General features: G+C 35.2%; 1 protein-coding gene across 1 annotated transcript; it reads right to left on the bottom strand.

Moving 5' to 3' along the window:
- Nucleotides 1–3,355: 3,355 nt before the first annotated feature.
- On the bottom strand, nt 3,356–12,003 carry LOC115443306 (protein nessun dorma). Its single transcript, XM_030168662.2, has 10 exons — nt 11,872–12,003; nt 11,322–11,502; nt 10,819–11,032; nt 10,255–10,484; nt 9,696–9,856; nt 8,936–9,146; nt 8,371–8,543; nt 7,925–8,032; nt 5,134–5,288; nt 3,356–4,213 (listed from the first exon to the last, which is right to left on the bottom strand). Exons 2-10 carry the CDS (start codon nt 11,500–11,502, stop codon nt 4,123–4,125), a joined length of 1,524 nt encoding a protein of 507 aa, XP_030024522.2. The 5' UTR covers nt 11,872–12,003; the 3' UTR covers nt 3,356–4,122.
- Between the last annotated feature and the right edge of the window lie 308 nt (nt 12,004–12,311).

The raw sequence follows: 12,311 nt of genomic DNA, 5'->3' as shown, positions 1-12,311 counted from the left end.
CTTTGGGAACCTCTAATTTATACTATGTCGTACTAGTATTCATTATTCTGTGGTTGTATATATTTTTTTCTACCGTGCAAAGTGGCATACTCGTGTATTGACTGTCATTCATTATGTGCATCGTACGATACGCAAGGACGACTGTCTATCAATAAAATTTTAGTATAGTTAAAGTCTAATAAAAACTACCGCGTTTAATGCTTATAATTTCGACCACGAGAGAAGTGTATGCTTAATAGTTACGTCTTTTGTCGCCAGAACTGTGCCAGCTTATCACTGCCGAAGAATCTTAATATTCAAACGTATTCCTAGGACGGCAAAACAAGACAAAAGTGAAAAACAAGAGTGTTTGCGGATAATTTTTGTTTTCCACTACTATTTCACACTTATGTAATGTCAAGCCACCGACTTATACATCATTAATCATCACACGAGATTGTAAACAAGACGTAGAGGAGCGCGTGTAAACTTCATATTTTATATTATTTGCTTTATAATTACCGATATCTGATAACATAGTTTCGTGTGAAGAACGATGGCACCAGCCACTGACAATTTACAAGCATACGATTAGCAAACGGGTACTCAAAAAGCTGATTCGAACAAACTATACCAACTACTTATTACAAATAACAAACCAACCAACACATAACTGTAAGGCTATGGCCATCACCATTGGCGCTATGGATACAATTTTTGGTTCTGCAAAGATATGTACTTATGTGTGTTCCTTATGGGCTCAAAATGGATGAAGTGTTTTCAATATTTTTTTCTATATTATAATCTTCAGAGTAACACAACGGGTAATGTGAAATTAATGTAGCAGTCGGACCACCAGGAGCCATTTAGGCTATAGATATATTAGGGCTATCCGTGCGAAGCCAAAGTGGGTTGTTAGGACACTAATTTCTATGTAATCTAGTTCTTTGTAGATACTTAAAAGGTTTGTAGCTACTAGTGGCGATTGGTCCATATAACCCGATTCCTGCCGGCTTCTCTTCGTAATTTATGTAAAATCTAATAATCATTAGAACGATTTTCAGACTACATTTATGTATATTATTACTACCTATAAGTTCTGTCGGGTACCCTTTCGAAAAATCTCATTCTTCGCCCTTTTTAGGCGGTAGCTACGAAACCTTATTTCAATAATTGACACGTTTTCACTATAAAAATAGTAGGCAATAGATTGAATGATATGTGTATTATTATCAGTCAATGTCTGGAGGATTCGCAAAGGACATGTATACTATAAAAAATTATATCAATTTCGTGCTCTGAGTTCATAGCAGTAATGATCACTTTCCATCAGGACCCATCGTCTCAACTAGTACAGTTTTCGCCATGAGTTTTTTCTGATCAGTGTCAGTCCGGAGTCTGGAATTTATATCGGATATGCTCGCCCTCTATCGCATCATTGAACGAAAAATACACAACGAAAGTTGCACTAATTTCCCCTCTGCCTACCCCTTAGGGGATAAAAGACACAAATGTGTCTACAATGATGAATGAATGAGGTTCAGATAATAGTAAAATTATCAGTTATAATTTATAAAATTCGTAGAGATTTTGAAATAGCTGTTTCTTGATAACCATTGGCCCTTTGTTACTTTATTACACACTTTATTGACGCTTAATCTTTATACAAGATCCAACATTTCCATAGAACTTAGAATAAACCGGATAAGTTTCTTTACTTTACAATGGATTGACGCCAGGCAGCTAGCCATCAAAAGTACGGCATATCCTTTGTGCCACAGTATTAAATAAAGAGTGTTGTGCCTTCCCCAGACTATGTAGGACCGTAGGTACCTTAACGCTACATTTCGCCGACTCTACATTGGGGCAGATATTGGATACAAAATTGGAGCACATTATTTTTATTGTTTTGGATGACGAGACGAGCTTGCCGTTCGCCTGTTAGTAAGCGATACGTACGCTCATAAACAGAAACACCATCCAACACCTTGAATTTCAAAGTATTGTTTGGCATTCCACCGCGCTCGCCATACTCAGACATGAGATGTTAAGTCTTATTATGTCCAGTTACACTGGCTACAGTCTTTCAAGCCGGAACATAACAGTGACTATACACTGCTGCTTGGTGACAGACATAGACATAAAGGCAGGTGGCGGTGGAACAGATTTTAATCAAGTTTAACGTTATACTGATTATTTTAATGCAAACATTATCACAGTGATACCCAGAGGGCATTGACATTTTATTCCCTCAACGCTATCTTGAAACGCGATGTCGTAAACGATCGCTTTAGAATATAGGTATATGTTTAAGCTTTATCTATACAAATTATAAAAGTCCAACAAAGTCCCCTTTTCTGTCTGTCTGTATGTTATCGATTTTCTCAAAATCTACTTAACGGGTTTTTATGACATTTGGTATGGAGATAGTTTAAGACCCGGGGAAGGTTATAGGCTAAGTATTATTATTATTTTTATCCCGGGAAACTCCTTCACGCGGAGGAAGCCTCGAGCAAAAGCTAGTTAGTAAATAAAAGTAAATTTAGCATTAGTTTTTATTATACCAATTCGTGCTCGCGACTACCCGCGTGGAAAGCCTTTTCCGTCACAAATACCAAAAACACTGTACGACAGGGCCATCTATTTAAAAAAATGAGTCTAACGTTCCAAAGAAGCTAATTATCGAGATAAAAAGGAGCCTATATGTTAATCCTGGACATGATCTACGCGGGTGTCAAATTTCATTCAAATCCATTTATCTGTTTCAGCGTTTTCTTTTCAGAAACATCTCTACATTTTCGCAAACTTCCGCATTTATATCAGAGAGAAATAAAATAATAAGAAGTAAGCTAACACTAGGTATATGATCAGTTGACCTATGTCCTGTATGATTCACTGCAATAGTAGTAAAAACCGGTCAGTTTGGCTCTCACTGGCTGTACCCGCTGCACATTGTCAGCGAAACTGTTTAATTCGGTTTTGTTTGAAAATAAAACTGTTTTAACTTTTAAAACAGTTACTCTACTATTAGTGCTTGCACTTGATGGATCCTCCTTTAAAGGCGCAGCATCTATACAAGCCGATACTCGGGTAATTTGACCTTATATACATCAGGGCCCCAAACCTGGTTCGCCGTTCAGATATTCGTATCCCTTTGATGGGTTTACTTGAGCATGGTCACCTAATTTACAAGAATAAAGCGCTCATTCGAAATTTCGATGTGTTTTTATAAGCCGACCATTGTCAGGCGAACAAATTTCGAAAAAAAAACCTCGCGGGCCCAGTGTCATTCATTTGTCTGATACGGCGGTAGGTAGGGCTTTAAACCAAAACTTTTCTGACAACTACATACAATGGAGATGTAAAAAAAACTACATTTGAATTAGGAATGTTAGTTTTTTTAATAATAACATTACATGTACGAATTTATAATTATCTTAGTAAATTAAAGCTGCTCATAACTTAAATTCGTGTGAAACCAATTTATGGCACCAAAACTACTATACTACAGTTTATTTTAATAAAAATTATAGACAACTTAAACACACTGACACACTATTATACAGGATCATTTTGACATTGCGTTACTAACCGCCATTCTCAATAAACGACCCCATTCGCTTTTTTCGATCCATCTCAAAAATTGACCAATCAGAACAAAGGTTCTTTCTTGGTATCAGATTAAAGATTGGATTTCGGATTGTTCATTGAAAACGGTTGTAAATGAAAAATAATAGTCTTGTTGAAAATAACACTATAATAAGTTACTAGAACTGTAGATGTAAAATAGTCAGTTTTCAAAAGATTTGGCCATTACTATTTTAATACTTATTATTTTAAAACAATATAACATAATATAACCATATAAACCAAGTACGAAGTTAGTAAACAATTATTGACACCATTTTTTTATTCTTACAGGCACGAACATTCAAATCTAATTTCCAATAACAATTAAGAGACTTATTAAGTAACCATTCATAAAGAACCCTAACTCAATATGAAGTATTGTAATCTTATAATTGAATCACTAAGGATCTTTAAATTGACATTACATTTTAAGATTTGCATAAATAAAATGGACACTAATAACTAAATTACAATAAAATTAATATATTTAATCTTTGTTAATATCAGAGGTATTCAAATAGAATCTTGTTCAACAATCAACACTTCTTTTTGGAGATTGCCCGACCCGATTTTGCAATTCGCCATCACTTGTAGACCTTCCACTCTGAAAAACAAAAGTTACAAATTATCAGTCTTACTTATAAACTTGTTTTAGCGTTAAAAGGTAGTTAAGAATTGCTTAAATGGCTTTCAATAACATCACTGGTTCCTAGTTTGAACCTTATTAAGAGTCAAGATTGCAGATTTCACTTACAGCTGATCGAGTAAATTTGTGTTTTAACTAAGTATAATTTTGAGAATTTTTTATAAGCAAGACTTATTTATTGTCTTCGTAACATTCTACAAAGGTTAAAATATATTATCACAATAAATTTTACAAAAAATATTATGGTTGGATTTTATGTAGTAGGATGTCGGGGAGCAAGGTTCCGCTACCTCGAACCCCCAAAAGAGGAAGATTGTATTTGTTTTTGCCCGGATAACGGTCACCCTACACAAGATTTAAAACCCGTCATAGTGGCCCATAAGTGTATCGCGTTCCGGGATCAGCCAGTGTATATACGGTTTTACACAGACCGGCATAATTGTGTCGACTGGCGAGGAATAATCATCTCTAGTCAAACAATACTCTATGTATGCCACTCCACTCACCATCAAATGCAGTGGAGTGATTATGCCGTAACCGTTTTAAATAAAAGTCCGACCCCTCACTCGAAGTCTTTCTATTGTAACTCTGATGAATTTGTACTCACTAGAGTCACCGTCCACGTATAAAAAAGTGCTTAGTGCTTACCGAGGACCTGAAGTTTTTATGGCAAATTAATCGGTAAGCGGGGCTTAGATTAGTTAGCAGTAACGGCAAGCCTACTTCTGCAAATATTATTTTCGCAAGTATTGCGGTCTAGTCAGATGTGTACAGAATTATTGAAATATTAACACCACGCATCTCAATGTTTTTGGGAATAGCGTAATATATTGCTGCGAGAACTTGCTAGTCTAAACCTAGCTTTAAATTGTACTCACTCGGCTTGCTTCACCATGGCTCCTGAATCGACTTCGCATCGTATGCTGTGTTCCGTGCAGTCCATTATTATCGTGCCGTTGAGCTCTACGTGGGACCCGGAGTACATCTGAATGCCGACGCCGCATCTTTTTATTATACAATCGCGTAATTCCACCTAAAGTAATAAGGGTTAATTGTATAAAGAAAAAATCATTGTACAAACCGCGCGTAAGCTCCTAGAAATCTTACGGGATGTTGACTTAGTGATTTAATGCAATGATATTATTGATTTTACGTATTAATGTAGATAAGGTCAGGCGCCGACATATAAAATAAACATCTACATCGATAACATAATATCGACAAAATTACTTCATTAAATCATTACGTCAACATTCCATAAGATTAATAGAAGCTCGTGCGCGAACTTTACAGATTAAAACTTAGCCGATCAATAATCGGCTAAGTTTTAAAAGCAAAATATAAATTACTAGTTTTTGCCTGCGGCTCCGCCCGCGTTATAAAGTTTTTCAGGCTAAAGTTTTCCGTTATAAAAGTGGTAGTTTCCCGGGAGCCTATGTTCTTCCCAGGGTCTCAAACTGTCTCCATACCAAATTTCATCTTAATACGTTGGGTAGTTTTTGATTTTAACACGTTCAGGCATACAGATGCAGTGGGGGACTTTGTTTTATAATATATTTTTTGAAACTTTTTCCGCCTTATTACAAAAAGATAGGTTAGTACTGGGTTTAAACCAAGACTAAAAAGTCTAGGTTTGTTACGGTATTAAAGTTAGTACTCGGACTAAAATTCATTCTTATTATAAATCCAAGACCAACCGAGGATTATCTAGTACCGAAGATAGTCCCTGATTTAATTAGTATCCACAGAGTATAAGCAAAAAATTACCGTAATCCTTTGATTCATTCACTCCGCGTTTGACGCACCGTTCCTTTTAACACAAGTATGTATAAAACGAAGGGCAAAATGTTTAATAAAATGTGATTTAGATAATGATGATGATGCTAAATATATACTATTTTGATATTTAAATATATCTTAAAGCTGAATAATTTAAAATGGCTTGGTTTTGCTTTAATTCACTGTTGACTTTTAAGCTAGCGTACAATGGAATGAAGTGTGCGGCGCGCATATTTGAACATTATCAAAATGTTTACATTACGGTTTATTTATGATTTTGATTAATAGCACTTCAAGTAACATAAAGGAACGTTGTTCTTCTAAAACAATTTAGGCACGACAACAGCATCACAAGTGTAATTGTTTTTGTTGTGGAATCACGTACGTTACGTATATTTTAGTTATACCAATAAAAATGGAGCAATAAATCAAAACAAACGAGGCGAATATTGGACTTTTGAAGAAAAGGTTAGTAAAAGCAATCATCTTGGTTATGAGCAGTGTAATAAATTAAAATGTTATTCAATTAGTACAAATTTCCTTCTTAATCCAAGCAATACTACGTTAACTTATTTCCGAGTCGGTTTACATATTAGATAATAAATCAACCAAGACGAGTACCAATATGTTAAGATGGAAAGAATGGAAAAATTTAACAAATAAGTGAGTAAATTTTGCTGTTTTTGTAATGAATGTTTAGTTACCATGACTTATGTAAAATGTACCTATATTTGTAAGACTAAACGACTCACTAACTAACAAAAACTACCGGGTCTATTGAACCGCAGATTTGTTCCTAACATTTTTAAATCTTCTAAATCCATTAAATCAATCAAATTTATTTCCATATTTTCTATTTTAGTTTATATTTGGTTCTCTAAACACAATTATCAACTTTGAAATTTAATGTTTCGAGGTTAGTACTGGAGTTAAACTAGGGGTCACGGCGGTTTAACTTTAGTACCACAGATAGTCCTCGGACTAGAGATAAACTCGGTTTTGTAATACCATTTTTCTTAATCCATAGTTTAAACCTGGTACTAAACCCGGTACTATAGTTAGACTTCGTTTTGTAATAAGGCGGTTTAAGAGGAACAATCCCGTCATACATCATTGTTGTATAACTTTAACCGTTTACGCAGCGCACGCAACGGAAGCTCTCAAAACTAATAAATTGTCCCCGTTTTTGCAACATGTTTCATTACTGCTCCGCTCCTATTGGTCATAGCGTGATGAAATACAGCCTATAGCGCTCCACAAATAAAGAGCTATGCAACACAGAACGAATTTTTCAGTTCAAACCGGTAGTTCCTGAGATTAGCCATTACTGCTCCGCTCCTATTGGTCATAGCGTGATGATATATAACTTTGAGCACTCCACAAACAAAGGACTATTCAACACAAAAAGAATTTTTCAGTTCGAATCGGTAGTTCCTGAGATTAGCCATTACTGCTCCGCTCCTATTGGGTATAGCCTGATGATATATAACGTTTGAGCACTCCACAAACAAAGGACTATTCAACACAAAAAGAATTTTTCAGTTCGAATCGGTAGTTCCTGAGATTAGTCATTACTTCTCCGCTCCTATTGGGTATAGCGTGATGATATATAGCCTATAGCACTCCACGAACAAAGGGCTATCCAACGCAAAAAGAATTTTTCAGTTTGGACCGGTAGTTCCCGAGATTAGCCATTACTGCTCCGCTCCTATTGGTTATAGCGTGATGATATATAGCCTATAGCACTCCACGAACAAAGGGCTATCCAACGCAAGAAGAATTTTTCAGTTTGGACCGGTAGTTCCTGAGATTAGCGCGTTCAAACAAACAAACAAACTCTTCAGCTTTATATAATAGTATAGATTAAAAAATATATATATTTAACTATACCTGTGCTCCTTTATGTACAACGATGCCAGAATAAAAGTTATCCAAAGTGCAGCCTTCCATGAGAATCTTCGCTCCAGCCATCGCCACCACACCTTGCGCGAAGTCGCTCTGAAAATATATAAAAAATATATATATACTACAATAAATATAGAAAATGGTAATAACAAGCATAGTTTTTTTAATGAGCTAGATATAAGTTGAGTAAAAGACATTATTTAATTATATACGCACATTTTTACGAGCGAACAATACACATGCGCATACGCACGTTAGGGTAATAAGAAACAATATAAGCCGTAAACACAAAAAAAATTGGATTTCATTTTTGCGTCTAAAGAAATTTTATTCTCAATTTTTATTAGGCACTAGGTGTCGCATTTATATTAGTAACAAGTAAAATTTAAATCTCTAACTTTACAGGGTAATTTTAATTGAATTATTTTCACCTGCGAGTTAGTGGAATCGTCTAGAAGCGCGCAGTTGTTGAGATGCAGCGTGCCGGCGCGCATCACCACCACCGTGTTCACGAGCGCGCAGTGCAGCGTCACGTCCCTCACGCGGCACTCCTCGCTCAGCATGAGCAGGCACGACCGCATGTCGGACGCTCGGAGCGTCGCGCCTGAAGCGAGAGTGGAGAGAACATATTTAATTCTTATACATCAATGTGTAGGAATTACGTGAGAACGAAAAATGGTTTAAGTTTTAATTTCGAGATAGGAGAAAATGTTTCAGGTTTTCAAATATTTGAGCAGTTTTGATAATGTGGTCGGTGAGCTTCTAATTCGATCTAAAGTTACCAAATATAATCGCATGTATGTCCACTCACTGTAGCTTTACGACACTAAACACGCAAATATATGGCTGAATACATATTACACATAAAGCTGTAGATATATATACACATATTATACATATAGCTGTAGATATATATATATATATATATATATATATATATATATATATATATTATACATACAGCTGTAGATCTATATATACATATTATACATATACCTTTATAACTGCAAATAGATATTTGCGACAACGGCATCTCTGGTATATCGTAATGCTTGCTGCACACCACCACTTCTTCAGGGTCCATGGTTAAAGCATCCTCTGAAGACACCATGACGGTCAATGTGTGTTCGTTTGTCAATCGAGAGCAAAGGAATTTCGATATCTCATCGAATTCGAATGCTGTGCCGCCTTGCCAGAGAGCTACTACCTGTAAAATTGCATGATATGAAATATTAGGACAACTGTAATGGACACTCTGAGAGGACTGGCAAAGGAGAAATGTATATTGTATGTTTGTTTGTTTGTATATGTTGTATGTTTTGGTAATAACTTATCCATATGTTTTTTTTTTGAAATGGTAAGTCGGCCAAAAAATAAAATACCTAATTACTGAAAACCAACTATTGAGATTTCATCTAAGGGCCTCACAACACGTATCGTAAAAAACTTTTATCGTAAACGTCGCGTATTCCGAAAGCTCTACAAGAGCTTACAGGCACTTCCACTTCGAAACATATTCACACACGATGCGGCATCGTTTCAGCAATATCACTCCTTGCACTTGTCATTCCGACACACACATACGTCTTTCATCCCCGAAGGAATAAGCAGAGAAGCATCTGGTGCACCCACTTTACCCTCGTGTGTATTCCAACCCATGATGTGATAGGAGTCTATAATTCTCTAATTAACTATAAAATAATTTCACAACATGTGTGTGAAGGGTGTAAGAGGACAAATAACGTATCTTACTTACATTTCTCCTACTCTTCTTTTTCTGTAGTTTATTCCGGGCCTTAGCCAAGTACTGTTCCCTAATGAGAGGATTTTCATACAAAGTCCATTGTGACATCAGTCCGTCCAGTCGGGCATTCATCTCGGCACATGAGGATATGTAGTTTGCAGGTAGAAGAGAGTCTGAAATGTGAAACATAAGTCTTTGACTGCATGCATTAGTGTGGAGTTCCAATAAACTTAATGTTTTTTTTTCAAAATTAAACATAGTATGCCTTTAGCATATTATGGTCAGTTCATTTTGAGTTTACTCCTCCTAAGTGTGTTGCTCAATTCTAGGTTCTGGGCTCAGGTAGGCAGGGAATTACTGCAAAAAGCTACTATAAAAGCTTAATTTATCACTATCATATACAACAGCTACAAACTGAATAAAATAAAATAGTTGGTAAACAACTTGAGCACACTACCACAAGGTGGAGGATTTTGTACATAAGTGTAGCTCCACTAAAAACTTCCATGCAGTAGTGTGCTCAAGTTGTATGCCAGTTATTATACCATTAGTATCAATATGAATAACATACCATCATCATTAGCAAGATCCCCTTCACACAGTGAGGAGTCCAGCTCCTGTAGTTTACCATGAGCATTGATAGCACTATTCCGGATTCGAGTGATGGTCTGCAGCACACTGTTTGGTATTGTACCGTTGTGTAGATCACACCACAGTGTCATCCGATCCTCAATGGTGTTCGGTAGAAGTACTTTATCATCTTGATCGTCCCATGGCATCCATATGTTCTCATAGTAGAATCTGTAGAGGAATAATATTTTTATGACTTAAAGCAACCTAGTCTATCATAGGTGGTGTATTTTGAAGCTCATTGTATGATGCTTTTTATAAGGAAACAATGTTTCATAATCATCTCTAATTAGTTATGAAAAAGAAAAATTTATTATCAATAATAAAATGATTGTGTTGTACTTGATCATCATTTCAACTGCATGATTAGTTTGGTATTAACACAGAATGCATATAATAACTGCAGTGGTGCCCAAAAATAAAAAAATAACTAAATGCTTAGTAGAATTACTAATAAATCATAATAAGACATTATTGAGTACCATTGGTCAACTCTTCAACTTACCTCAACAAATCAATAAACTCAGCAGTTGTAGCAGCGTTAATACACTGCTCCCGTTGATTTGTAGTTGGCCATAACTCTATCAGGGGGACATCTACTACTGATTCTGGCAACGACACAGCTTCATGTTGAACACTTAATACATCAACACATGCTGACAGGTTTTCAAAGTCCACAGAGGTTACCGTTACATATGCTATGCATGGGAATCTCACTTCTGTAATTTAGATTAGACAATAAACATTTTAAGAGTAATTATAGGTGGTTTTAATGTATAGAATGAACAATACAATTTGCTAAGTTACAATTATATTGAAATAGTAAATGAGTGGTAATTTGCAAATACTGTGTACATAATTAAGGAATAACATTGCAGCTAGAACTTATAATTATGGAGATACAGAAACATCAAGCATATACAAAACGTAACAGTATTGTTTAGAGGCAAATGCTTATTATAATATTTCTTCAGTAATTTTACTATTTTACAAAAATTACATACTTACCAAACTTTTTACAAAACTCCTTAGACAGTTTCCACAAAGCATCCCATCCTACAGGCTCCACCAGTAACTCTGCCTGTATGGACCATTGCTCACGAGCAGTCCCACGCGCAGAGCTGAATACCCTCAACAATTCCTGGAGAATCTCGTTGTCACTGCGCGAGAATGTGTACACTGAAGGCATCTGAGGAATATGTAGTATTATGCAAAATTGAAAAAGGAACACGATACACTTTTTTGAATTTGGTTTGAAAATAGTCAAAAAGTATAAACAGTATTAGAGCGTTAGATTGGAAACAACGGTGTACTTATCATTTACTCAACTATTTCTCTTCTTAACTTATATTTACACAACGTTCAAAAGTTTATTGACAGCTAGAAAGTAGTTAAATCAATTGAAACGTAATTTTAATTCATTATTTAAGATTATAATGTCTTAAATCGCTTTATTTAGGACAAATAGGTGCAGTTTATAACAGTTATCATGAGTCATCGAAATATTGTTGTACAAAACTTATCGAAGGAAATTAAAAGTAAATTCAATAGTAATTACCTTTTACATATAATTGTATTATGTTTTAGTGTATTCTTTTTACAAGTATCTTCGAAATATCTTGAAATATACAATAATGTTTACTAGCCAGACGTTCGTATTCAAACTTTTTAAATTTCAAATTGACGTTTAAACTAGGCCATAACTACCGCTGCAGCGTTTCATTTCACTAAGAAAATCGTAATAATTTTTATTTTTATTATGATGCTCGATATGATTTGTATAATTAATGATATTTTTGCTTATTAAATATTAGTTTTACAATAAAATAAAATATTTAACACGACATAAATAAATATATGTACTACGTTGTAAGCGTACGCATCTGTATTCTGTGCGCGTCGCCGCTCATATACTCGCGCTTTGTCGTTTAATGTATTATCGGGCTATTTTTATCGAAGCAGAAACCAGAAAGATATATCTTTAGGTATGTACATTAA

The sequence above is a fragment of the Manduca sexta genome, chromosome 9, assembly GCF_014839805.1.
Source record: "Manduca sexta isolate Smith_Timp_Sample1 chromosome 9, JHU_Msex_v1.0, whole genome shotgun sequence".
Classification (NCBI taxonomy): Eukaryota; Metazoa; Arthropoda; class Insecta; order Lepidoptera; family Sphingidae; genus Manduca; species Manduca sexta.
The sequence above is the reverse complement of the archived record's forward strand: the minus strand, read 5'-3'. Positions and strand labels throughout refer to the sequence as shown.

What these genes read in the sequence shown, in the direction of transcription:
- LOC115443306 (XM_030168662.2), bottom strand. Translation starts at nt 11,502, where the DNA reads ATGCCTTCAGTGTACACATTCTCGCGCAGTGACAACGAGATTCTCCAG. An exon ending in AAAAGAAGAGTAGGAGAAAT is followed by an intron (nt 9,147 to 9,695) that starts GTAAGTAAGATA and finishes GCAATTTTACAG; the next exon opens with GTAGTAGCTCTCTGGCAAGG. An exon ending in ACGATTCCACTAACTCGCAG is followed by an intron (nt 8,033 to 8,370) that starts GTGAAAATAATT and finishes ATATATTTTCAG; the next exon opens with AGCGACTTCGCGCAAGGTGT.